This window comes from Myotis nattereri, assembly GCF_964212035.1.
Source record: "Myotis nattereri genome assembly, chromosome: 20".
Lineage (NCBI taxonomy): Eukaryota > Metazoa > Chordata > Mammalia > Chiroptera > Vespertilionidae > Myotis > Myotis nattereri.
This window is the reverse complement of record NC_138096.1, coordinates 1,122,432-1,150,426: the sequence shown is the minus strand read 5'-3', so window position 1 is coordinate 1,150,426 and position 27,995 is coordinate 1,122,432. Positions and strand designations below refer to the sequence as shown.

The 27,995-nt window shown below is 58.0% G+C and overlaps 1 protein-coding gene and 1 long non-coding RNA gene across 4 annotated transcripts in view; one reads left to right on the top strand and one right to left on the bottom strand.

The window, feature by feature from the left end:
• Nucleotides 1-20,699, top strand: part of NR5A2 (nuclear receptor subfamily 5 group A member 2) — a 62,655-nt gene extending 41,956 nt beyond the window's left edge. The window contains exons 7-8 of the mRNA XM_081114620.1: nt 3,787-3,934; nt 18,441-20,699. Of these exons, the coding sequence (XP_080970746.1) occupies nt 3,787-3,934; nt 18,441-18,688 (396 nt within the window). The 3' untranslated portion in view covers nt 18,689-20,699. The remainder of the gene's footprint in view (nt 1-3,786; nt 3,935-18,440) is intronic.
• A 5,663-nt stretch (nt 20,700-26,362) lies between these two features.
• LOC308535627 overlaps nt 26,363-27,995 on the bottom strand; it is a 51,737-nt gene continuing 50,104 nt past the window's right edge. For 2 of the 3 annotated variants that reach the window (XR_013997284.1, XR_013997285.1), the window contains exon 4: nt 26,364-26,597. This is a non-coding gene — a long non-coding RNA (uncharacterized lncRNA). Of the gene's footprint in view, nt 26,598-27,995 lie in introns of all 3 variants that reach the window. The other variant, XR_013997286.1, reaches the window with a different exon arrangement.

The window sequence follows — 27,995 nt, the reverse complement described above, 5'->3', positions numbered from 1 at the left end:
CAGCGGCGTCTTTGCAGGAGGCACGTTCCCCACGGCAGGGCCGTCGCGGGGTGGGGAGCCCTCTCCTGCTCGGAAAGGGCGACGGCGGCGGTAGATGGAGGAAATCTCACAGCCGCACCGTGTCCCCGGCTGATGGTACCGGGGACCTGTCCGTCCTTGCGGGCAGGGATCACAGGCACCGGCCGAGGCCGGCCTGCTGGGCTCAGAGGGGTCCAAGCAACCACTGAGTCAGAATTTGCCATCGGTCCGGCGGGCAGGGCTCAGGGGCTGAACGTCGACCTAGGAACCAGGAGGTCAGGGTCCGATTCCCGGTCGGGGCACAGGCCCCGGTTGCAGGCTCCGTCCCCAGTGCGGGGTGTGCAGGAGGCAGCCGGTCCATGATTCTCTCTCATCATGGATGTTTCTACCTCTCTCCCCCTTCCTCTCTGAAATCAATAAAAAATATATATATTTTAAAAAATAAAAAGAAATAAAGGCCGGGGACTGCGTGTTCTGGTGAGTGGATGGCACGGTTCCTACTTGGGCATCACCCCCGTCGGTGGACAGCTCTGCCTCAGCCAGGCCCTGCCAGCACCCAGGACCCTCAGCGTCCGGCCGTAAATGGCGTTTTGTTTGTGTGTGTGTTGGTTTGTTGTGCTAATCCTCACCCGAGGATATTTTTCCATTGATTTTCAGAGAGCGTGGAAGGGAGGGGGAGACACACAGAGAGAGAAACATCGATGGGAGAGAGACACATCGATTGGTTGCCTCAACCAGGGCCTGGGATCGGCCTTGCAACCCAGGTGGGTGCCCTTGACCGGAATTGAACCCGGAACCTTGTAGTCCTCAGGCCTACGCTCCACCCACTGAGCCACACCGGCCAGGGTGACCTCCTAGTGTTGGAATTCACTGCACACCTGTCAGAACGACACACCTGTCAGAACGACACACCTGTCAGAACGACACACCGATCAGAATGACACACCTGTCAGAACGACACACCGATCAGAATGGAAGGGACCCTGTCTTAGAAATATTTTCTTCTGCAGGCGTAAATGTTCATGTGAAATCACAGCAGCTCAGACCTGCCGTGAAAGGCCGCCTCCCAGCCCGCTGCCCGTGTCCTTAAATAAACAGCATCCCCCCCCCATCAAACCAGAGGCCGGCCCCCTTTCAGAGTTTGTGCGAATCGGACGCATTTCGAGCAGCTCCCCGTCCCTGCGTCCCCGGCCTCCCTTCCCTGAGGGAATCGCGTCTCCGTGGGTCTGACTTCCCGGGCGCTCACATTTTTCGTTTAGCGTGTCCACCCCGGGACCCCTGTCTTTGCAGCGAACGGACCCATTTCCAGAGCCCAGTCCCTGGCTTGGCCTCCCGCCCCCCCTCCCGCCCTTCCTCCTCCCTCCCTCCCTCCCCCCTTCCCTGCCCGGCCGCCGGGAGCTGCATTAGAAGAACAAGACTCGGCCCACAAACTAATGTGATTTCATTTCCTTCGGAGGCTCAGAAATGAAACGGTGTGTGCCCGGCTTCCTCCGGGCGCTCCGCGGCCGGCCCCTTGGTAACGGTCCTTCCTTCACATTTCATTTTCCCTTAAGTGCTGCCCTGGGCAGACGTAATTACCAGCTAAAGAGCAGCGGCCGCTCTGCGCGTCTTGTCTCGTGGATGCTCAGGGCCCGGGAGAAGCATCGAGGGGCAGGTGGTGGCCGCTCTGGGCCTGGGGATCGGGCCGGGCTGCCCGGCGTTTCAGCATCACAGGCGGAAGGAGGGGACCCCCTGAGTGGGGGGCGGGTGGCTTCCCCACACCTGGCCCCCAGCCCGATGCTTCTAGCTCTTTCTTTCCCCCACTTTTAAAAATATATATATATATTTTTATTATTGATTTCAACGAGGAAGGGAGAGGGAGAGAGAGGCAGAAACATCCATGATGAGAGAGAATCACGGATTGGCTGCCTCCTGCACGGCCCCCACTGGGGATGGAGCCCACAACCCGGGCCTGTGCCCTTGACCGGGAATCGAACCCAGAACCCTTCAGTCCACAGGCTGACGCTCTATCCACTGAGCCACACTGGCCAGGGTGACCGTCTAGTGTTGGAACTCACTGCACACCTGTCAGAACGACAGATCAGAATGGAAGGAGCCCTATCTTAGAAATATTCTTTTTTCCGTTGATCCTTAAAGAGAGGAGAGGGAGAGAGATAGAAACATCAAGGATGAGAGAGAATCATGGATCGGCTGCCTCCTGCACGCCCCCCACTGGGGATGGAGCCCGCAACCCGGGCCTGTGCCCCGACCGGGAATCGAACCGTGACCTCCTGGTTCCTAGGTCGACGCTCACCACTGAGCCACGTGGCCGACAGTGTGCTGGGCAGGCAGTCGCTTCGGGCCCCGCGGTGTGTGTCCGCTTCCGGCGCCGGCTGCCCGTGTCCTGGTTCATCAGAGGCAGAAACCAAGGCCGCTCTTAGGACCCCTGATGGGCAGACGTGGGGGACAGCGGCCAGCTCCCCGCCGCCACGGCCGTCCTGCGGGACACGCCCCCCACTCCCCGCCACCTGACTGACACCTTTGGGGGGTCCTGGTCCCACGGACGCGTCCCTTTTTCTCGCTCTCGAAGGAGGTGCCCGGACACCCGGCGTTCTCCGGCGGAAGCGGAAAATCCAACTCATCATATTTACACAATAAAAAAAAATCCATCCTGCCTTGTTTTCAATTGCAAATTCCACTCCGGGGACCCGCTCCCCTGCCCAGGAGGCAGCCCCGTGTCCGTCTCCCGCAGAAGCAAGCGCAGTCAATTATGGTAATGAAATGTCGATAAATATAAAAATTTCATACACGCGGCCTGGCGACGGGCGGAGCGCGCGGCCTCCCAGGCAGGGCTGCTGCTGCTGCAATATTAACGCGCCTGCGGGAACCCGTGTGCCCAGGGCCGCCCGTCAAACAGGACGGGGCGCCAGGACCCCACCGGGCCTCCCCATCGGGGTGCAACGGGTCCCCCTCAGCCACCGACATCTCATTATTCTCATGGAACTTCCCACGTCCCCGTGAAAAATCCAGGATTGGGGCATCGCCGCACCATTTTTTTTTTTTTAATGGAAAAGGAAATCGGCCTTCTTCTGTTTTGTTTCCTCAATCGAGAAATTATTATTCTTATAAAGAAGATCAGAGCCCTGGCTGGTTTGGCTCAGTGGTTAGAGCGTCAGCCTGTGGACAGAAGGGTCCCGGGTTCGATTCTAGTCAAGGGCACATGCCTGGCTTGTGGGCTCCATCCCCAGTGTGGGGGTGTGCGTCCCCAGTGTGGGGGGAGGCAGCCGACCAGTGATTCTCTCTCATCATTGATGTTTCTCTCTCTCTGAAATCAATTAAAAACATGTTTTTTTAAAAAAAAAATCTTCATCTTAGGTGACAATGCAATTTCACAATAGAAAAAAGGTGTATATATGTATACACACACACACACACACACACACACACACTTTGAACGATTATAAAATCAGTGTTGATTGACATACTGTTCATTTTCAAAATTAAGTGCGTTATCAGCTGTTAAAGTGGGTCTACATTTTGGGGGGGACGCCTTATCTAGAAAGTGTACAGTAACTATCTAACATTCCGTCAAAACCCGTTCCCTACAAAGCCATCGACGCATTTTGATGTATCAGAACCATCACGGTCCGTTCCGTCGTCCCGTCAGGCGTCTGCGGCCGCTGCCCTGGGCCGGCCGCCTGGTTCCTCCCCGGCCCCCCCAGGCGTGACGGTCTCGGGCGGCGGGCACGTGGACGGGCCTGACCGCCACCCCGGGCTTCTGTGTTGCAGGTGGATTACTCCATCATCGCGGCGCAGGCCGGGGCCACGCTGGGCAGCCTCATGAGCCACGCCCAGGACCTCGTGGCCAAGCTGCGCTCCCTGCAGTTCGACCAGCGGGAGTTCGTGTGTCTGAAGTTCCTGGTGCTCTTCAGTTTAGGTAAGGACTCGCCTCCCCTGCGCGCGGTGCCCGGCTCGGTGGGTCCTCCCGTCCACGCATGGTTTCCGTTCACCGAGGCCACGCCCTTCCCCCCACGTGAACGTGTCTGTGTGTCCGCATGGTTCTGGGACAGGCTGGGTGCGGAAGAGGAGGTGTGAGTCTGAAATCCTGAGTTTTCTTCCTTCGTGTCCATGATGACGCGGTAGCATCGCATGACGTTCAGTGGAGATCATTTAGGCCGGACGGAGGGTGTCAGGGTTTAGCCGTCTCTCTGCCGTGGATCGTTTCTGCGAGTCTTTTCTTTCCGCTCGCTACCTGGGCTGTGTTTATTCTTGCGAAACATGAATCATAAGAATGAAAAGCCTGTTTCTTTTTTAAAATATATAATTCTATTGATGTCAGAGAGGAAGGGAGAGGGAGAGGGAGAGAGAAACATCCACGATGCGAGAGAATCATGGATCGGCTGCCTCCTGCACGCCCCCCACTGGGTGGAAATCGTGCCCTGAGCGGAAATCGAACCCTGACCTCCTGGTCCCTGGGTGGATGCCCACCTGCTGAGCCACACCTGCCCGGCAAGGTGTGTATTAAGTCTCCCTGGGGGTTCCCCAGGAGGTGCCGGTACCCAGGGGAGAAGATGCTGGCTGTCCGGGGGGAAGGGGCTGCATCCAGGGAGCTTTGCAGAAGAAAGATAACTAACAAGACAGATTAGCGAAACCAAGGTTCCCCGAGAGCCCGCCGAGAGCAGTCCGCATGGTTTGCAATAAAAAGGGGATTAAGGAGATGGATTTTTATTGACTTCAAAGCAGTGGGTTTTTCTGCCTGTCCTGCCCTTGGTTTCTGCATTGGGTTGGCCTCATAAAACAAACTTAAATAAACTTCTCGCCGAGTCCACTTATTACGTATTGGCAGGCGGCGGCCGAGCGAGGCCACGTCCCTCCGATGAGAAGGAGGGGAAAAAAAAGTGCAGGAATCGGATCGACCAACATATGTTTTGCCTTTAGTCTCCCGCTCTATGCAGGCCGGCCGCGCACTCGCATCCTAAGAAATGAAATAACACAGCGCGGAGCGCGAGCCAGATGTGCCGGGCCCTGGGTTTGCAAATGCCTCCCGACGTCCCCCCACAACTGGTGCTCATCAAGCGGGCGTCTGAAGCAATGGAGCCAGGAGTCGTTCACATGGAGCCGGCGCTTCCGGGGGAGGGAACGCCTGTGTGTTGTTGTTTTTTCCCTCGTGCGGAAAAAGGGGATCAATATCGCGGGAAGGAACGCCGCCGAAAATGCAGGGTGACAACGGGACTCCAGGGAGGCCGCGCTCCCAGGCTGGGCCGAGCCCGGGCCCGGTGAGCGTAGGCCCGCTTGCTGGCACCTCCCAGGGTCACCTGGGGACTCGCACGTCTCATGGTGATGAAACGCAACATGCGGGGGTGGGTGGGTGAGGGGCCTTCTGGCATCTGGGTGGTAGAGCTCTCTCGCTCCCGTGGCAAGAAGGACGCGTTGACTCAGGGCCTGACGTTGGAAGAAGTAGAGATGGCCCTGGCCGGTGTGGCTCAGTGGATAGAGTGTCGGCCTGCAGACTGAAGGGTCCCGGGTTTGATTCCGGTCAAGGGCACGTGCCTGGGTTGTGGGCTCACACATGCTCGCGCGCGCACACGCATGCACACACACACAATCACATGCGCACACACGCACGCATACATCACACACACGTGCACACATCACACGCACACACTAGATCACATGCACGCACACCAGATCACACACACATGCATGCACACCACTTGCACACGCACACACACCACTGGCCCGTGAAGTCGTTTGGGGCAGATGTCCGCCCGCCCCTTTCCCCAGGCGTGTTGGTTCCCAGCTCCCCATGAAGTCACATAAGTAACGGAGGCCCCCCCCACCCCCCACCCCCCACCCCGTTCTTCTTACAATTCGCACCCCCCTCTGTCGTCGCCTCCGCACGCGTGACATTCTAATTCAGGGAAGCCCCTCGCCGGCCGCTTGTCAGCGGGCCCCTCACGCCTTCACAGGGCGCCGGCCGGCAGGTACCTCCCCTCCGAGGCGAGGCGAGGCCCCGGCCCTGCGGTGGGAGCGCTGATTAGCATGCGGGCCACGAGGCCGCTCGATATTTACAGCGCGGAGAGCGCAGCCGCGGATAATGGCACATAAAGCTGGTGCTCGTCTTAATTAAACGCGCGGTAATGGGTGTTGTGCGGGGTTTTTTCCTGCTGCTGCTTTCGGTGAGCGAAGCAGTTTAGCGAGGCCCAGCGATCACTCACGCGGGGTTCTGAGCCTGGACTTAATCAATACGTGATTTACGGCCGCGGGAGCAGGCACGGCCGTTGGTTCGCCGCCGGCAGGAGGCTCAGAGCCGGGATCGCGGCTTTTCGGGCCGTTTCGGGGTCGCTCCCGCCTGAGAAATAGCGGTAATTGTTGTTTTTCGGGTGTTGCTCTTCATGTTGTCATTTCGCTAAATACCGCACTGGGGGAAAAAAAGTGGGGGGCAGGAGTTGGGGAGCTGGGCGTGGGGTCACCTCTGGGAGCCTCCGTGGGGGGCCCTGTCCCCAGTCCCCCCAACCCCTGAGCTCCCTGGGTTTTTCCAGACACTCTGGCCTCAGCCCTGAAAACACGGCGAATCCCAGGCTTGTCCCTGAGACAGGGACCCGCCCTGTCCCCAAGTCCAACCCCCTGTCGTGTCTGGATGAGACAAACAGCGAGGGGGCTGCAGAGTCGGGGTCCGAGCCGAAGCGTTTGGGGTCCCCCCAGAGGAAAGCAGCCGGATGCAGGTTCCCTGCGTTGCTGCGTTATTCGCAAAATGAGTCCCAGCTGCTGCTCGGCCGTCCTCTCGAACGGAACCTGAAACTGTCCCCGTGGTGGCCGGAGGCCTGTCGCCCGCAGCCACACAGGGTCTCACACACCTGGGCTCGCCGGCTTCCCCGGGGCACAGCGAGCTCCGTGCAGGTCGGGGTGACCTGAGTGACAAGCTGACCTCCCATCGATCGGCCGAGTGGGCCTCGTCTGGGGGGGAAGGACGGTGCCCTGCGTGCGTGCCACCCGCGCCATGTCCCAGGCACAGCCCCTCTGAATTAGGCCTTTCTCTCTGCTTGTTGGTCCTAAGAGAACACACTTCTTCTCTTCGCCTGACTGCCATTTATGGGAGACTTCCTGGTAAGACCCAGATTTCTTTTCCGTTAGCATCACATTACACGTCTTTAAAACCACTGTGACCCACCCGGCCGGTGTGGCTCAGTGGTGGAGCCTCGGCCGATGAACCAGGAGGTCGGGGTTCGATTCCCGGTCAGGGCACAGGCCCGGGTTGCGGGCTCCATCCCCAGTGTGGGGCGTGCGGGAGGCAGCCGATCCATGATGCTCTCTCATCATGGATGCTTCTCTCTCTCTCTCTCTCTCTCTCTCTCTCTCTCCCTGTCTCTCGGTATCTGCTTCTTTTTTGCAGGGGGAGGTGGGGGGACCATGTATATAATAATAACATTAGCAGATTCTCCCCTCCCCAAATGGCTACAAACTACAGGGGCTGGACTGAGTTGAGCACGACGGTAGGAAATGGAGCTTAAACGACGAATTCCTGTGCGTTTTTAAGTACTTTTCCGGACACCGACATACCAAGTTTCATCCTAAAATCGTCAGTGTATCCCTGATACTCAAAGTCAGGATAGAGTTCAAGCGATTAGCAGTTTCTTTCCAGAAAAAAAAAAAGAAACTTTTTTTTTTTTTTTTTTTTTTACAAAAGGGTATTGTTGTGCTCACCGGCCCTCCCAGGGGCTACGGGACAAATGGCCTCACCACACGCGCTGGCCCGCGTCCAGCCCGACCCACATCCATCCACGGGGCCGGGGCCTGGATACTGTAACAGTATCGCTTCTAATTATAACTTCAAGGCACTTCCTCTTCCCAAGAAGTAGCTGCGAACGCAGGTTCTTATCTCCCCGAAGCCAGGCCGCCGGGATGCAAAACATCTCCACGCACCCAGCGGCCGGGTCACCGAGTCCGCCGACCCCATCGCCTTTGATTATTTAACGGGCCCACGGTTCACCGGCCGTAATAAACAATGCGAAGGGAACGTTCTTTTTGTGGTTTTTTTTTTAAAAAGTATATTTCTATTGATCCCAGAGAGCAAGGGAGAGGGAGAGAGAGATGGAAACATCAACGAGGCGCCCTCGCTGGTTGGGCTCAGGACTGAAGGGTCCCGGGTTCGATTCCTGCCGGGTCAAGGGCACAGGCCCGGGTTGCGGGCTCCATCCCCAGGAGGGGGGCGTGCAGGAGGCAGCCGGTCCATGATTCTCTCTCATCATGGAGGTTTCTATCTCTCTCCCTCTCCCTCTCCCTTCCTCTCTGAAATCAATAAAAAATATATTTTTTAAAAAAAAGGAAAAGAAAGGAGGGGGAGGGAACTGCTGATGGCACCCCCACCCCCTTCAGAGGGTGACACGTTTTCCCGCCACCCGTGCGCCCTTCTGTTAGGATGCATCGCCGAAGCCAGGACCGGCTCTGAGGGGAACCCCCACCCCCTCCGTGCCTCCGATGGCGCCGTAATTTACCGCCCGGCGTCAAGAGCCTCCGATTTCCTGCCTCCGTGAAACATTGTGCTTGCCTTGTCCATTGATGTAGCAACTCTAATGGTTACAAGCAGCTACAGGAAAATCAATAGCGCGCTTTCTTCCCTGAGACGCACGCCCGCCCGCCCGTGGGAAGCCCGCGTGTGCCAGGCGGGAGCATTACGCACACACACACGGTGCCCGGTGAGATGCGCGCCCGGCGATGGCGATGCGGGGCACGAGGGCCGGGTTTCTCAGGACGAGACCAGAAACGGTGGCATCGGTGGCATCGACCCCATCGGCCGTGGGGAAGGTAAAACACGCGGCTCTACGGGAAACAGGGGAAGGGAGAGCCCGGGGCCTCCTCGGACGGGGGGCGCCATCCCCTTGCAGGAGGAGAGCAGCCGTGGCCGGGCGGACGCCTTCGCTTCTGCAACGGGCCCCCCAAGGCCACCGGGCGGGGCGTGGTGCCCGTTAATGTTCACTCGGGGTGGCTACCGCCTGAAAGCGAACGGTGCCAGCCATGGCCGAGGGCGCAGCACGCAGCCGAGCCAAGGCCCCGGGAACCCCGAGAAGGGTCTCCGGGTGCCAACGTCTCAGCCTTGGGGTTCGGCGCCGGGACATAGGGAGGCGCGAAGTCTAATTCCCTTTCCAAGCACAGGAGGCAGAGGCGGGTTTTAAAGCAACAAGTGCCTGGCCTGGCCTGGGCGGTGGGGGGGCGTCTTAGCCACCAATTGTCATGGAAACGAGAATGCGGGGCCGGGTGCCCGCGGGGCTGGTGGGGCCTCGGGAGGTCTGCACCACCCCAGCCCCATCTGTGCCCGGAAGCGATTTCCCCAGGAGACCCTGCTGCGTGCGCCCACGTGCGGGGAGCGCCCCTCGCCCACAGGCATGATCTGCGCGAAGGACTGTCTCATTTCACGATTAGGATCCGACTCCAAGCGCCGGCGAAAGGAATGATCCGTAGAGATGATGCGTTTGGCAAGACATGGAGGCCTGACCCCGGGCGAGCCCTTTGGCATTCACGGGAGAGCCTCAAATACTTTTTTGGAGCAACAATCCACCAACAGCAAACCCACAGGAACCTTCAGCAGACCCGCCTCCCCAAACACCATTTAAAAAGGCTGAGGGGTCCCTGGCCGGTTGCGCAGTGGTTAGAGCCTCGGACTGAAGGGTCCCGGGTTCGATTCCAGTCAAGGGCACCCGCCCAGGTTGCGGGCTCGATCCCCAGTGGGGGGGCGTGCAGGAGGCAGCCGGTCCATGATTCTCTCTCATCATGATGTTTCTCTCTCTCCCCCTCCCTTCCTCTCTGAAATCAGTAAAAATATATTTAAAATCGTAATAATAATTCCTGTAATCCAATCGCTAATTGTGATCTTACCTTCCACTGATTTTTTTTTTTTTTGCTAGTTTCCTGGTTGCCATTTTGCTGATTATTGACGCACAGTATTTGTTTTAATTTTTTTGTTTTATTTATTTATTGTGTTTATGTATTTTTTTGTTCATCTTCACCCAAGGATATTTTCCCATTGATTTTTAGGGAGAATGGAAGAGAGAGGGAGAGACAGAGGGAAACATCGATGTGAGAGAAACACATCGATGGGCTGCCTCCTGCACGCGCCCCGACCAGGGCCCAGGCCGGGGAGGAGCCTGTAACCGAGGTCCGTGCCCTTGACCGGAATCGAACCCAGGACCCTTTAGTCCGCAGGCTGAGGCTCTACCCACTGAGCCACACCGGCCAGGGCTTTTCATTCTATTTATTTTATTTTTTTTAACTTTTTAACTCCTTCAGATGGGGCTGTCCCACTGGACGTGGGGGGGTCTGAGGGTCACAGGATGTCCAGGCAGTTAGCATGTGGGTGCGGCTAACAGAACCTCAGTGATGGACGCTGACCCTTCCCGCTGGGTCACGCTCTGTCTGCCCTTTGTAATAAGCCCCCCGTCTGGCAGCCGGGGTGCAGCCTTGCCACCCACGGTCCCTCGCTGGTTAGAAAGAATCCTTCCCGTGAGAGAGGACCCCCCCACCCCCAGCAGCGAGAGAGCCTTTGACCTGCGTGTCACCGTGTCCCCGTGTCCCCGTGTCCCCGCCGCCCAGCCCCGAGCTCCGGCCGCCCAGCCGGGGGCAGGATATTACGCCGGGAGGGGCTTTCCACGCCTCCCCCCCCCCAACCCCGCACATCCCGTGAATGTGACGGGGAAATCCAGACGACAGCGAACTTGCCACCAGGACCACCTGGCTCCCCGCCAGGGAGGCCGCCGGTCAGGCATCCGCACCTGAGGGAGGGGCTCCGTGTGCTTTAAAAATAGGTTCCGCGAAAGGGCGGGTGTTATGCCGGAGCTGAGAACGCGGGAGAATGAGCAGACAAACGGAACGGGGGAGGGAGTGAAGAGAGAGGGAGAGAGAGATCGTAGAAAATCCAACACAGCCTGGCCGGTGTGGCTCAGTGGTTGAGCCCTGACCTATGAACCAGGAGGTCACGGTTGGATTCCCGGTCAGGGCACACGCCCAGGTTGGGGACGTGCAGGCGGCAGCCAATCCATGGTTCTCGCTCATCATTGATGTCTGTCTGTCTGTCTGTCTGTCTCTCTCTCTCTCTCTCTCCCTCTCCCTTCCCCCCAAATCAATAAAAATGTATTTTAAAAAAAGGGGGCGGGGGGACTGGAAGTGAGACCAGCTTCCTCCTGGGCCCACAGGTTTAAAATCACCCGCCTCGCTTCCCAGCTGTGCGAACGCTCGGACCCCTACGTCCCCAAATAACCGGGCGCTGGCCACGGTGCCGTCTGCCACAGCAGAGGCCTGGCCCCGCGCGGAATTCACACGTGGGCGTGGACGGTACGGGTCACCCCCATCCTCAGGCCCCTTCCCGCGCGGGGCTTGGAACAGAGCGTCGCGTTTTGTGAGGCAGATCCGTCCCGACGGGAGGTGTTCCGGCACCACCGGGACACCCCCCCCCCCCCCCCCCCCCCCGCTGAAAGGTCCCCGTGAAGGGACAGCTTCCTTTGCAACGTGTTTCTTCTCAGCAAACCTGACCTGTTCGTTTTCTCGGCCACGTGGTTAAAAAAAAAAAAAAAAAAAAAGCCAAACAAATTGGGACTATGGATTTTCTGTCTTTCGCATAAAAAGCCTATCCCTGGGCTGGGGATGAATTATTAATTTCAGTTATGCAAACGCCGCCGGTCCGCGTCGGGCTGTAATGATCTTGTCCGGCGATCGGATTCCTTCCCCGAGTTTCTTGACTCCAAAGACCTTTCCCTTTTCACAATCCCAACAGCTCGGAGTCAGCGTCAGTCAGCTCCGCGAGTTCCCCCTTCCTTCCAACCTCTGAGCTTACGGAGCGGAACCGTGAGACGCGAAGGCAGCGGTTCTCCACCTGGGCTGCACGTTAGAATCCCCTGGGAATCTTTTTAAAATCCTGATTCCTGGGCCTCGTCCTCCGGAAATTCCGTTTCTCTGTGACTAATGTGGTGGCCCCCACCCCATCACAAAGAGACAGAATTTCCGGAGGACGAGGCCCCCAGAAATCAGGATTTTACAAAGATTCCGAGGGGATTCTAACGTGCAGCCCAGGTTGAGAACCACTGAGCTAAGGGAAACGATGGAATAAGAAGTACAGGCAAATGTCACTCTTTTCTGAAAAAATACGTGACTTATCATCTTTATATATATTTATTGATTTTTAGAGAGAGAGGAAGGGAGAGGGGGTGAGAGAGAAACATCCATGATGAGACAGAATCACCGATCGGCTGCCTCCCGCACGCCCCCTACTGGGGATCGAGCCCACAACCCCGGCCTGTGCCCTGACCGGGAATCGAACAGGCGACGTTTCGGTGCATGGGTCGACGCGCAACCACTGAGCCACACCGGCCGGGCGCTGTGTAGCTCCGAAAGGGCCGTTTTATTCCAACTCCGCAAATGGAAGAAACCCCGGGCTCTGTGGAACCGACTGGGCACGTGGCAGCGGCCACAGCGGCAGGAATCTTACCGGCTGTGACGGTGCTTCCGAGCACCGGTGGGAGCAGAACGTGCGACGCACAACACACCTGGCTCATTGGGACCCAGCCCGCCGGGCAACCGAAAGCCGAACCCACGTGGGCGGAAAGAAATGCAATCTCGGTGACCCCAGCCCCACGCTTTCCCTAAAGCCATGTGGCGGGCACAGGGAGGTACAATTAAAAGGGGTTGGGAGCCCAGCCAGGGTGGCTCAGTGGTTGGGCGTCGACCTGTGAACCAGGAGGTCCGGGTTCGAAAAACGAGATGAAGGCAGCCGTCCGTGGGGACGAAGCCGACAGGCAGCTGCTCCGGGCGCTGCACCTGCAGGGTGGCCCCGGACGCCCGGGACGGTTAGAGGACGGGGTTTCTCCCAGATGCTCAATGACGAGGCAGCGTCGATCGTGCGGGTGCGGGGCCTGGGGCGCCCCTCTCCCGGGCAAACACGGTAACGCCGAGACCTGCTTCAGCTCAGCCGTGCGAATCCCGTACCTCCTCTGCTAAACGCGCCTGGATGCTCTCAACCGTCACCTTTCTGTTCTCTTAGAGAAAGGCAGGAGGAAGGCTGCGGGCCCGTGGCCCCCGCACGCAATCCTGGGTGCTCCGCCACACACACTCACACTCACACTCACACACACACTCACAGTCACACATGCACACACACTCACACACACACATACCCACACTCACACACTCACACTCACACACACTCACTCGCACTCACACACGTACTCACACTCACACACATGCACGCACACTCACACTCACACACATGCACACACACTCACAGTCACACATGCACACACACTCACACACACACGCACACACACACACATATACATTCTCACACACACACATACACTCACACTGTAATATTCTTTTTTTTTTAGATGTTTCTTTCTAATGAACCGACCGTTACATTTCCTAAGTTCTGAGACGGCCAACAGGCCGCAGAAAGACAGTTCTTTGGGCTCCTGCTTGAAACCAGCCGCTCCGGCAAACGCTGGCCTTCATCCGGGGCCAGTCGCACCGTAATATTCTAATCGGCCGGGCTCACATCTGATCCAGGTTCAGACAAGTTGGAAACCCAGTAATTAAATGCAAACACAGGCTCCTGCCAAAGACGCTAAGAATGCCTTTGAGCTAATGTTTTTAACCAGAGCCGGCCGGCCGGCGGCCTCTCTTGTAAATTTCATCACACCTGCGGCGGTTTTCGCCTTTCGACCGGCCGGGCAGCCGATTTATCCCGAGGCAAAGCCGGCCTCTCGCGCCGGCCGCCCGGCAGCCGGCCTGAACATGTGGCTTAATGTATCCCCACGGGGATCGGCCTGTTTAATTCCCTTTCATATGCTAACGCGGCTTCATTCACGGTCCGGTCCGGGCGCCGCCTGCGCGGGCTGACCCTCATCGCTCCGGCCAGAGAAGACGCAAACCTGGCGAAGACCAGGCCACGCGAGGGTCCGCATGGCGATCGATGCCCACGCAGGACCGGGACCCGCGTGGATGTGACCACGGGGACGGCGGACACCCCTTCCTCCGAGGGCGGGCCGCCTGGTGCCGGGGGGACGTGTGCGTCCTGGGGACCGGTGGCTTTTATCGTGACATCGGGGCTGAGACCCCCATGTCCAGCCGGCCGGGCGGCCACGATTCAGCGTCCCCCGGGCACGCGAATGCCGCCCGCCTCAGCAGACACCGCGCGACGCCTCCTCCACCCGCCGCTGCCGTGGACGGTTAGGGGGGAACCAGGGAAGCGCCCGCTCCCGGGCCCCTTTACTGTCTGTTTTCCGGCTTAAAAGGCTCCACCGGTCCCCGGCCTGGGATTCTTGGTGCGTTTCCGGGCCGTTTCTCTGTCCTCTGGTGGGGAGAGGTTGGTAAAACATGCGTGCCCGCCGAGCGCCTGCACAGGGGAGCTGGCTCGGACCGTCCCCCAGCGGGGTAGCTGTACCTCCTCTTCTCCCCGCACGTCCCCACCGTCCGGCCACTCCCTGGGGTCCCCGCCACTCCAAGGAGCTCCCACCACCGTCTGGGTGTGGCCCGGGACCGGGTCTGAGCGGCCGCCCCGGCTGGGCCGCTGCTGATGTCTGGACCTGGGTTTCCCAGCCGTTTCCTTGCAGGTCTCGGATGCACCGCGTGCTCCTTAAGCTCAACCTGGACTCGACGGAGACCCGCGGCCAATGCTCCTCCTTCTGCTCTTGTACCTTCAACACCTGGCCCAGGACTGTCTGAATGAATGCATGAGTGAGTGAGTGAGTGTGTGAATGAGTGAGTGAACACATGAATGAATGAATGCATGAGTGAGTGTGTGAATGAGTGAGCACATGAATGAATGAATGCATGAGTGAGTGTGTGAATGAGTGAGCACATGAATGAATGAATGCATGAGTGAGTGTGTGAATGAGTGAGCACATGAATGGGTGAATGAATGGATGAGAGAATGAACCCATAATGGATGAGAGAATGAACGTAGGAATGGATGAATGAACGCATGAATGGATGAGTGAATAAATGAACTCATGAATGGATGTGTGACTAAATGCATGAATGGATGCGTGCTGAGTGAATGAACGCATGAATGGATGAGTGATGAATGAATGAACACATGAATGGATGAGTGAATGAATGAATGCGTGAGTGAGTAAATGCATGCCTGAGTGAGTGAATGGGTCGATACAGTTATTACCTCTGCATGAAGGCATGAAATCATGAGAAGGTAACTGCTGGGCGGGAGCTGTGTGGGAAACGTGGACCTAGAGCGTGCGTGGTCTGTATGTGCGTGGCAGTCACAGACCTGCGCCCGACGGGTGGTTTGTCGCTTACAAAGCACCTGACACGTGTTTCTATTCGTTTCTGTGTCCGTAAGTAACACATGCCACGCGCACACGCTTACACGCAGCTCCTGGCCAGCGCTGTTTACTTGTTAGCAACTTGCCTCTGAGCCACCGCTGTGTCCGTTCCGGTGGCCACGCGCGGCTCCCGGGTTAACAAGCAGGCGCACTGCACGCGCATAAAGGACTTAACGGCGATGAACTTAAAACCCGCGAGTTGCACGTTTTGCTGGAAATAGCAAGTCGCAGACCCACCGCCCCCCCCCCCGTCTCCAGCCCCCCAGCGACCCCCTCGCCCTCGTCAGCGAGTCCATCTCCAACTGTTGTTACACAGTCATTTGGACAAACGATTTCAGTGGCGCCCTTTCGAAATAATCGTGGAAATGGATTCCTTACCCAACGTTCATTTCCTGATGCCATTTCCGCGGGTGGCCGACCCTCCAGAGACCTCCAGGAGAGGGGGTCCCCGCTTTTCCATCTTTTATTTTTTTAACATATTTTTATTGATTTCAAAGAGGAAAGGAGATGGAGAGGGAGATAGGAACATCAATGATGAGAGAGAATCAGATCGGCTGCCTCCTGCACGCCCCCTACTGGGGATCGAGCCCACAACCCGGGCCTGTGCCCTTGACCGGAATCGAACCCGGGACCCTTCAGTCTGCAGGCCGACGCTCTATCCACTGAGCCACACCAGCCAGGGCACGTTCAGATTTTTTAAAGGGCCAGATGAGATTTTATTCCCCTCCCTGCCCCTCTCCCCCTTCCCCCCAACCCCCCTCCCCGCACGTGTAGAAAATTAACAAAGATAACCATCTTCTCAGCAGAAGCTGGGCACCCCACGGGGCCTCCCCCGCCCCCGCCCCCAACCCCGCCCCCACCCCTTGCTCAGCAAAGGACCCGCCACCGAAAGGCCTGCTGAGCGGGAGGGTTCGCCGGCCGCACCGGGTGGCAGGTGCCCGGGCGGCGGCAACCAGCGTCTGTCTGCATCCTCAGACCCAGCCCGACGCCCCCTGCGCCCGGGAGCGGGCCGTAATGTATGCGGGGAGACCTGAGGGGGGGCCTGGCGAGGAGGGTGGAGGGCCCCCGCGCACCCCCTGCGAGTCAGCGCGAGGCGGCTTCGAGGAAGAGCCGGTAATTAGTCCCCGAGTGCATCCGGGAGAGCAGATGAGAGGCGGCTACTTGGAGGCTTGGCCAGTCATCAAAATGGAAAGGCCGCGGGGAGAGGGCGTGGAGGAGGACGCCTGCTTGCAGACCGCAGCCCGAGTGGGTAGCGATGGGCTGGTGAGCGCGTGTGTGTAAGGTCTGTCGCCGTGTAAGCGTCACCCGCATTTCAGGGGAGCACGCCTCCCACTGGGGGTGGAGGGAGCCCGCAACCCGGGCGTGTGCCCTTGACCGGAATCGAACCCGGGACCCTTCCGTCCGCGGGCCGACGCTCTATCCGCGGAGCCACACCAGCGAGGGCCCGCCCGTCTTTTTCTTGACTCTGTCTCCCCGTCAATCAATATTTATAAAGGTCCCTCTGGCCGCAGGTGCCCGGCGGGTTCGGAACCTCTGGCCCTCGGGCCGAATGGGATAAGGCCCATGACACCATCTGGCCTGGCCCTGCCACGGCATCCGGGGCGCGTTCGTGAAACGCCTGACCCAACAGAGCAGGCTCCTGTTTAAGCGGGTGATGGTGGGTGGCTGGTGAATGATGTCATCAAGATCCCAATGGCCTGGGGCAGAGAGACACAAGGTTCCCCACCCCTGTCTTGAAACAGCGGACGGAGGAGAGACAAGGAAGCAGAACAGGCTGTGGCACCTCAGAGGGGAGGGAGGGAGGGAGGAGGGTGGGCAGAGATGAACCAATGGACTTGTGTGCATTTGGTGGGCATCACCCCTGGACACAGACAATGGGGTGGTGAGGGCCTGGGGGGTGAGGGGGGCGGGAACGGGCTGGGAGAGGTGAAACGGGGCAAATGGAGGGCCTAGGTAAGGCTTTCCACAATAAAGATTTAAAATCATGAATCACAAACAGGAAAGAAAGAAACAGGGGGCCCCCAGGAGGGAGGCCAAGCGGGCGGCCAGCGTCCCCGCCTCTCTCCCTGAGGGACCCAGGACGAAACGCCAAGACAAGTCTCGGACCTCAGGCCCCACCGTCAGGCGGAAGGGCCCCGGCCGGCCTCTATCTGATGGTGATCGTTTGCCACGGAGCCCCGGGTTCTGGGCTCCTGGCAGCCGCTGGAGTTGCCAGATGGTCCATTATCTATCGCGGGCGGGCGGGGCGGGCGGGCGGGCGGGGCCTGCAGAGTCATTTAGGAAATGTCACCCGGACAAGGGCCCTGTCACTTCCGATTGGAATGATCTCCATCAGACCCGGCCGCCGACCATACCTGGGGCCGGGAATTCATGCCGCGATTCAGGCTCGGGCGGGTCGCGGGGTTCGGAGCGGCCCCACCACTGGGGACCCACTTGCCGGCGGTATAATGACCCCCCCTCGTCCTGCAGAACCCCCAGCCCATCCTGGTGTCCGATGGGGACAGAGGTGACCTTGCTCCGGGGCCGGCGGTGTCTAACGGGCGGCGATGTGGGCGGGATTTTGACAAGACGTTCTCCCCGCGCCCTTTCCCATCCCCCGCCCAGGAAGCTGGCTGCGCAGGGTCCGTGGGACACGGGCCGCGGAGAGGGGGGGCACATCGTGAGGAGGGGAACGCCGCCGGGCGCTGAGCCCTGGCCGGTGTGCTCAGTGGTTAGCGCGTGGCCCGCACACCGAAGGGTCACGGGTTCGAGTCCCAGTCAAAGGCCCAGACCTGGGTTGCAGGTTGGATGCCCCACCCTCCGTCCCTACCTCACTTCCTTCCACTCTATAAAAATGGGGAGGAAAAAAAAAATCCTTGAGTGAGAATTCACACACACACACACACACACACACAGGAAAAAAAAAAAACCACCATTGAGCCCTGGCCAGTGTGCTCAGTGGTTAGAGCGCTGGCCCGCGCATCGAAGGGTCACGGGTTCGATTCCCAGTCAAGGGCACGTACCTAGGCTGCAGGTTGGATCCCCCACCCCAGCCGGGGCACGCGCAGGAGGCAGCCCATTCACGTCTTCCTCTCACATCGATATTCCTCTCTCTCTCCCTCCCTCCCTCTCTCCCTCCAGATGTGAAAAGCCTGGAGAACTTGCAGCTGGTGGAGGGGGTGCAGGAGCAGGTGCAGGCGGCGCTGCTGGACTACACGGTGTGCAACTACCCGCAGCAGGCGGAGAAGTTCGGCCAGCTGCTGCTGCGGCTGCCGGAGATCCGGGCGCTCAGCCTGCAGGCCGAGGAGTACCTGTACTACAAGCACCTCAACGGCGACGTGCCCTACAACAACCTGCTCATCGAGATGCTGCACGCCAAGCGGGCCTGAGCGCGGCCGGGGGGCGCGGCCGGGGGGCCCCCCCGCTTTCCGGACGGAGCGAGACGGGTGTGGGGAGGGGAGAGCGGACGGGAACGAGGAGGGAGAGCTGCTCCACGCCACCCCCAGGAGAGCCGTGGGGGGAAGGGACCGCGTCTGGGAGAGGGCACCCTCGTCCCGGGCCGGACGGCAGCTGAAGGCTGCATCGGGGTCCTCGTGTTGGAAACTGTGAACCCGGAGTCCGCGGCCTGAGACGCGGGCGGGACTCCCCGTCGGACGCGGGCCCCACGGCAGAGCGACCTCGGACCAAACAATGCTCGTGTTTCACACCGATCTCCACGGTGGAGGGACTGCCCGGCATCGGGCACTGGGCACACTGGGCGCGCTGGGCGGGGGCCGGAGCCTACAGCCTCCCCGCCGGCCCCGGACACCTGAGACAGCTCCCCAAAGCCTATCGGCTGCACCTGGGACGGTCCCTCCTCTCCCCGGCAAGAACCCAGCACCTTCTGTCCTGCGATCCATCCATCCATCCATCCATCCATCCATCCATCCATCCACCCATCCATCGAGGAATCTATGCTAAGGCCCCAGCCACGCCCACTGGCCGCTCCCTGAACCCTGACAACGCTCAGACGTCCGTGTCTGAGACCTGCCCACAGCGCGTGAGAACCGTCCATGAACGGGTCGGCCGGCCGTGCCCCGCGCGTTCTGGCTTGTCTGGTCTTGTGTTCACAATGTTACAAAAAAGGAGAAAAGAAAGAAAGAGCTGGCAGTATCCGCTCTCTCTCTCCCTCGCCGATCGGCGCCCGAATGGCCAGGAAGGGAAGTGGCTACAAAGTGTCAAAGCCCAGGTCGCCTGGACCCCATGGCGGTACTGGTACTGCGCGCGGCGTCGGCAACGGTCGGGTTTCATGTAAAAAAAAAAAAAAAAAAAATTCTGACCCGAAGGCCCGTCCGCAAACGTCCGTCTGCGTGAGCTTCCACGCTTGCGGCCCATTTAAAAATTAAACTCACGATCGTCCCCGTCGTGGCCGGGAGACGTTGAAGGCAGACGGGGGCAGCGAAAGCTACGCACACGGGAAAGGCTGGACGAGCCGATAAATGGACCGAACCCCGAATGGAGACGTGATTTTTTTTTTTTTTTTACATGTGGCTGGAAAGCTATTCGAGGGATTGAGATCTTCCCCAAAAGGGAGACAAAGCGAGGGGTTGCTGACCATCCGAGTCACGGGCCAAAGTTTGCAGAACAAATATTAGGGGGGGGGGGGACGGGGGGCGGGGACGTGCCGAGCGATCGCCCCCGACATCGCCATCAGTGTTACCAGCACGCAATTGCCATGGGTCCCATCGTCTTGCCTTATCTCGCAACTCTGAGAGGTTCGCCGTGCGGGTGCGAATCACCTTTACAATAAAGTATTACTATGTGAAAAGTCCAAGAACATATAGTGTTTACATTCTTTAGGTCCTGTGTTGGGGGGGCGGGGCTGGGCGGGGCGGGCGGGGCCGGGAACCGTGATAAAGACCCCGTAGCTCAAGCAGTACTTCCCTCGATGTCATTGTTTTCTGATCGGTCATTCCTCTGAACAACCTCCCTCAATTACTGTAGATGTCGTGAGACACTAAAATCAGAGATCGGGGATCGCGCTGAGACGTTGCTTAATTTTATTTTTTTGAGATGATCGGCGGCACAATCACTTGTAGAAACTGTAAAGAGAAGATGATAATAAAATAAAAAGTATCTCCTAGTCCCTTAATTTCTCCCCTCTCCCCGCCCCCCCATAAATGTGTCTGGCTTTGGAATAGGTTTATTTATATTGTATATCCTCGTTTCTCGACTGTAGACGATGATGATGCTAATTTATTGTTCCTTCGTTTCCCCTCTGTATACGCTAGAGCCCAGACGGGGAGAAACCAAATACATACGTCTGTACTGTCGCATGTCGTCAAGTTAGAGGCACGGGCCTCCGGGACGCAGAAGGGTCGTGACGGACTGAGAACCATTCACTTGATTAAATGTCTGTAAATCTCCACCGGGATTTCTGTGGTTTCTTTCGCGGCCTGGACCTCCCCTGCGTGTGTGAGCGGACGGAACAGGGTGGGGTCCCGGCCTGCCCGCGCTCTCCCAGCGTTGTGAGCCGCAGACCAGAGACACACGTGGCGGTGTGCGTGGGCGCGAAGACAATTATCTTATTACTAGAGGCCCGACGCACGAAGATTCGTGCAGGAATGGGCCTTCCTTCCCCTGGCTGCCGGCACCGCCTTGGCTCCTGCCGGAGCCGCCTTTCCGCCTTCCCAGGCTGCCCAGAGTGGCTGGGGCGGTGCGGAACGCCTGCATTGTCACCATGGCAACAACACAAGCATCCCACCCTGCCCCTGGCTGCTCGGCGCCTGCATATGCAATTAACCCGCCAGCTTTATTGGGTTAATTTGCATACTTGCTCCTGATTGGCTGGTGGGTGTCACAAAGGTACGGTCAATTTGCATCCTTCTCTTTTATTAGTGTAGATTGATGTGAGTCTCCTCGCATGCTCATCCACATGAGGGGCGCTCGGTGGCTAAGCTGCATGTCCACGGCTCCGAGCAGGGTCTCGGCCACCTGTGTTCCCTTCCTGGCTCAGGGGGGAGCTGGCCCGAGCCCCCATCCAGAGTGCGAGCTAGGCCGACAGCAGCATGGTTCTCGGGTCAAAGCCAAGGCAGCTAGCTCAGTGGATAGAGCATCGGTCGGTGCCCTGAAGGGTCCCGGGTTTGATTCCCAGTCAAGGGCACATGCCCAGATCGCGGGCTGGATCCCCAGTAGGGGGCATGCAGGAGGCAGCCGATCCATGATTCTCTCTCATCATTGGTGTTTCTCTCTCTCTCTCTCTCTCTCTCTCTCTCTCTCTCTCTCTCTCTCTCCCTTCCTCCCTGAAATCGATTTAAAAAAATTAAAAGTCAAGTCGGCCAGAAGCCCCGTACAGAGGCGTGGTGTCCACAGTGAATGAAAGGGTTCCGTCCCAGAACCAGGAGACCAACGGGAGATTAGGAGATTGGGGGTGAGGGGCAGGGGGAGGGTAGTTATTTGGAGGGTCTTGAACATTGCAAAAAAATAGATGGGTTTTTTTCTCTTAAAGTATGTTTTTATTGATGTCAGAGAAGAAGGGAGAGCAAGAGAGAGACAGAAACATCAAGATGAGAGAGAATCATGGATCGGCCGCCTCCTGCTCGCCCCACACTGGGGATCGAGCCCGCCACCCGGGCCTGTGCCCTGACGGGAATTGAACCCTGACCTCCTGGTTCAGAGGTTGACGCTCAGCCCCTGAGCCACACCGGCCGGCCCATTGTTAAAATCCTGGTGGAGAGGGAGCTCCTGGAAGCCCGGCCGGCAGCCAGCAAAGTCCCTGTGAGGGGGGGGGCCTGCCCGCCGCCGCCGTCTCCCGGAACAACATGCCCCCGGTCACTTAGCCGTCAGCGCGAGGCCGCCAGACGGGACCCAACTCAGCTCAGGGGCCTGATCGTTACATCCGCTCCTCACAGCCACGGCGCCGCCGTCCGTCCCTCTAACTGAGTTTGACGTTCCCTCCGAAGCCGTCACTGACGCGTGTTTGTGTGAGAACCGGGGAGAGGGGCCCCCCTCCCCAGCCCGACACGGGTCACAGGCTGTGCGGCCGAGGGGGCCCGACACCCCCCTGGAATAACAAAGGCCGGTGCTCCCCAGCATCCGGCAGGAGCTGCACAGCCCAGCCCCCCTTGAAATAAATGCCCGGCCCTTCTCCCCGTGGGCCCTTCTCCCCCATGGCACCGGCTCTGTGCTGAGCGGAGGGTCCATCACGCAGGGGCTGGTATCGGGCTGTGAGGGTGGGTTTGTGTGCAGACAGGCTGAGAACCAATAGGAAACCTCGCCTGTTTGTTTCTTTATTTAATCTGATTTCAGTGATGCCAGAGAGGAAGGGAGAGGGAGAGGGAGCCATCAAGGATGAGAGAGAATCACGGATCGGCTGCCTCCTGCACGCCCCACACTGGGGATCAAGCCCGCCACCCGGGCCTGTGCCCTGACGGGGAATCGAACCCTGACCTCCTGGTTCGTAGGTCAACGCTCACCCCCTGAGCTGCACCAGCTGGGCCGGCATTAGCCAGTTTAGATGGTGGCCTAGCGGTCCTCTCCTAACATTTAAAATTAATCGCCTATAAAAATAACACGTTTCCAAAACAAAAAAATTAATACATAAATAGGTGGGGATGCTGCTTACGGAGGCCTAGGAGGCTGGACAGGGGCCCCTCGAGGGGGAGACGATCAGGGAGGGGAGACGCCAGGAGACAAGGCCCCGGGGCAGCAGCCCCAAACAGGGAAGGATTTTTTAAAAAGGGGGAGATGGGGGGGCGGTGGGAAGGGGGCGGTGGGAAGGGGGCGGTGGGAAGGGGGGGCGGTGGGAAGGGGGGGCGTTGTTACACAGAAAACAGAAAAGATCTGTAAGACCAGGTCACACCAGGCGGGTACCCCCCCCCCCCCCAACATGAAGGCAGCACCGGACTCCCTCATTCTGTGCAAAACGGTGGCCAAATAAGGCCTGGGTGTTGGGGGGGGAGGGGGTGGCGGGGGTTTATCTGTGCGCACAGGGGTTTCAGCTCCCGAAGGACGCATCCTCGGAGCTTCCTGCCTTTCTCTCGGAGCGGGGACCGCTCTGATGGCCGGGGGGGGGGGGGGTACGGAGGGGGGGGCGCGGAATCAGGGGCTTTCCACCAGCGCTGATTTACGGCCCGGGGATGCCCGCGTCCTGTTTTCCCAGCGGCAGGAAGTGGCCCCACTACAGCCCGGGGCTCAGCGACGCCTCCAGCGGCCGCGAGGGACCCAGGAGGGCCCGGCACAGGCAGCCAGCGCAGACCTGGGACCCGCGTGGGGTACATGTTCGCACACAATCCAGCGTCATTGCCGGGCAACAGGCAAACTGAAGGCCCACTTTGTGGTGGTTAGTCCTCCCCAGAGGGCATTTTCCCATTGGCTTTTTTAAAAAATATTTGTATTGATGTCAGAGAGGAAGGGAGAGAGAGAGAAACATCCATGATGAGAGAGAATCATGGACCGGCCGCCTCCTGCATGCCCCACACTGGGGATCAAGCCCCAAAGCAGGGTCTGTGCCCCGACCGGGAATCAAACCGTGACCTCCTGGTTCACAGGTCGATGCTCGACCACTGAGCCACACCAGCTGGGCGACTGTTTTTTGAAAGAGAGAGAGTGGGAGGGATGGGAAGAGACAGGGAGAGAGAAACATCGACGTGAGCGAGAGACATTGACCGGCGGCCTCCCGCATGCACCCCTCATGGGGGACCAAGCCCTCCACCCAGGTGCATGCCCTTGACCGGAATCGAACCCGGGACCCTTCAGTCCTCGGGCCGCCGCGCTATCCACTGAGCCACGCCGGCCAGGCAGGACCTGCGTTTTAACAAGACCCCCAGGTGACGGACACGCCTCCAGTTGGCAGAGCGACGGCGTTTCGCTCCTTTCAGAATCGCTAGCTCGTCTGTAGCAGTTTTAAAACGTGTTTCCGGCAGGGCCCTGGGCGTCCCGGTGGGTCTCCTGCTCCGACAGCATTTGGACCGGACAGACCCAGGGACGGCCCTGCCCCCGCCTCCGGCCGCCCTCCGGCGTCTCATCTGGCCTCCGCCTCCGAGACCCGCCAGCACCCGGCTTCCTCTCCGCCCTCACTCAGTGCGAACAGCCACGCGCTCCCCAGTTCGTCAGGAGGTGGAGGCCCCGTCCCCCGCCCGGCCACCTGCCCCGCCGGCCGCCCACCTACCTCTCGCTGGGCATCTGTTTCGACCTTGACCGTGCGGCTGTGGAGGGCGGGGGTGGCCACCTCTCCCGCGAGTGGACGGAGAAGACGCCCGAGGGCCTGGGCATCTTAGAGACGCGAACCAGCGCCCTGAGGCCTCCCGGGATGAGCAGGCGAAACGGGGCCAGGGAAGCCGCCCTGGCCTTGACCTTGGAGAGGACCCTGACCCAGGCCCTTTGGTAGCTGCAGCCCCAGGTTCCGCCCACGCAGACCCGCCTCCCCGTGACCTCCTGCAGGTGAAGCTCATCGGGAGGATGGGCCACACCTGCCTCACCTCCGCAGGGGCCCCAGGCTGGGCGAGCGTCTCTTTGAAAGGCTCCCCCTCGGCACAACCAGGAGCCTGTGGGGCCCAGAGGCCTTTGCCGGGGGCGGGGGGCGGGGGGCTGCCTCCCCCTGGTGTCTGGGAGTTTACCTGAGCCTCTTCCCCAAAATTACTAGCCATTCTTTAAAAAAAAAAAACATGTTTTTATTGATGTCAGAGAGGAAGGGACGGAGAGAGAGAGAGAGAGAGAGAGAGAGAGAGAGAGAGAGAGAGAGAGAGAGGAACATCCATGATGAGAGAGAATCATGGATTGGCTGCCTCCTGCACGCCCCACACTGGGGATCAAGCCCACAACCCAGGCAGGTGCCCTGATGGGGAATCGAAACCGGGGCCTTTCAGTCCGCAGGCCGACGCTCTATCCACTGAGCCACACCGGCCAGGGCCACTGGCCATTCTTGTAACCGCCCCGAAGCCCTCTCCCATGCATTGGACCAAATGAAACAATAAAGCTTTCTGCAGCAAAAAAATAAAAATAAAAAATGTTTAAAAAAGCTTTTACTGCCGAAACCGGTTTGGCTCAGTGGATAGAGCGTCGGCTTGCGGACTGAGGGGTCCCAGGTTCGATTCCGGTCAAGGGCATGTACCTGGGTTGTGGGCACATCCCCAGTAGGAGATGTGCGGGAGGCAGCTGATCAATGTTTCTCTCTCATCGATGTTTCTAACTCTCTATCTCTCTCCCTTCCTCTCTGTAAAAAATCAATAAAATATATTTAAAAAAAAAAAAAAAAAAAAGCTTTTACTAACACTCTAGTCTGCATGGTGAAGAAGCCATTTACACTGAAGAATACAATGTATCGTCTCCATTTGATACAGTTGCACATACAGGCTCTCTGGGGACCCAGAGAAGGGGGGAGGGGGGGCTGCGGTGGGTGACATGTGAGTTTCCACTTAAAATCCACTTAAGGAAGAGGTCACGGAGGGAGAGACGTCCCAGGGGAGAGCCGTGCGGGGCACAGACAGCCCCGATCGCCCATAAATCCCTCCTAATGGCCAACTGTTCGGGGTGACTGGAAGCCAAGTGCCTGCGGGGAGGGTGGGAGGGGGGAGGCGGAGGGGGGCGGCAGCCGGGACGAGTGAGGGAGGGTGTGGGCGAGGCCGGCTCGGCTGTGGCAGAGTTTCCTCTAGTCCCAGGCCGTGGGGTGAGGGGAAGGCCGGACGGGGCACCCCCTCTCGCTAATTCGGGGCCTGAAATGCTCACCTTCTTCCCAGCTCAACTCCTGAGCCACGACGCCAGCCGGGCTCGTCTCTACCCATTTTACAGAGAAGGAAATTGAGGCCCAGGGACAAGACATGTGCAGCCGCCTGGCCGGCGTGGCTCAGCGGTTGGGCATCGACCTATGAACCCGGAGGTCAGGGTTCGATTCCCCATCAGGGCACAGGCCCGGGTGGCGGGCTCCATCCCCAGTGTGGGGCGTGCAGGAGGCAGTAGATCCCTGTTTCTCTCTCCTTCTCCCTTCCTCTCTGACATCAATAAAAATATATTTTTTAAAAAACTAAAATAAAAGATCCCAATTTGCCATTATTTTTCACACAAAAAAGTCAACTTCGGAAAGCAAGAGCATTTCCATTAGCCTTTAATCAAATCAGCGACTTCCAAGCGGCCTTTCGCAGAAACCGAGGGTACAGTCCGGCCGACGGAGACGCGGCCTCTTCTCACTGAACTTGGACAAAAAGGGCCCTAAAACGGGCGGGTTTCCCCGGATCCTCCGCGTCCCTCCGCCCACTCAGAAGTCAAGAACTTCCAAGTATCAGGACACAGTGTTCCGAGTTCCAATAACCAACCGAACGGAACCTGGAATGGAAAAGGGAGGGGAAATCAAATGAAACGGAACCAGCTGCTCAGGGCCCGCCCCCGGGTCGCCCCCGGGGCCCCAGCCGAACCGAACATTTGGCTGCAGGGGGAGCAGTCGGAGGCCACGGCCGGCCGGCGTTTCTACTCATGACGGCGTTTAAAATACACGCCCCCACCTCTCTCTTCTATATTTGAAGCTTCCTTTATTTTTATTTTATTTTTTTTTTTTTTTGCTCCCTCACGTGATGGCCTGAAAGCATGTTGCTTACATATGAAATTGCCATTTATTTTTGTTTTATTCAATTGGTTTTTTCAAAGCCTTGTTTTTTCATTAATCAGAAAATCATATCGATAATCTTTAAAAAAATTTCATTGATCGATTTGAGAAAGAGGAGACACAGGGCTCTGTTGTTCCACTCATTCATGCATTCATTGGTTGCTTCTTGCATGCGCCCCGACCAGGGATCGAACCCACAACTGTGGCATATCGATCAGGACGATGCTCTAACCAACTCAGCTACCTGGTCAGGGACTGTATTGGTACTTTTATAGCTGATAGGTTATCACGGCTTTCAGGGTTTTGTAAACATAGAGTTGAAGACAAGAAGACCCAGATGTCTCTAAATGACAAGGATGAAGAAGTCTTATTCCTCAGCGCCCAGAGCCATATGCATAATACGGTAGAACTTGTGAAAAAATAAATTAAAAAAAGAAAAGGTGAGCCCTGGCTGGTGTGGCTCAGTGGTTGAGCATTGACCCATGAACCAGGAGGTCACGTTCGACGCCCATTCAGGGCACAGGCCCGGGTTGCGGGCTCGACCCCCAGTGGGGGGTGTGCAGGAGGCAGCCGGTCCATGATTCTCATCATTGATGTTTCTCTTTCTCTCTACCTTCCTCTCTGAAATTAATAAAAACATATTTTATAAAAAAGAAAGGTGATGGATATATAGATAGATACATAGATGGATACATAGATAGATACATAGATGGATACATAGATGGGTACATAGATGGATACATACATAGATGATACATAGATGGATACATACATAGATGGATACATAGATGGATACATACATAGATGGATACATAGATGGATAAATAGGTAGATACATAGATAGATACATAGATGGATACATAGATAGAGACATAGATGGATAAATAGGTCGATACATAGGTGGGTACATAGATGGATACATAGGTAGATACATAGATGCATAGATATTTGTATACAGATGCTCATAGAGTCCAAAAAAAAAAATCCTAAATTGAACCATCGTAGGTTGGAAAGCATCTGTATAGAGCGGCAGTTCTCAACCTGTGGGTCGCGACCCCTTTGGCGGTCGAACGACCCTTTCACAGGGGTCGCCTGAGACCATCCTGCCTATCAGAGATTTC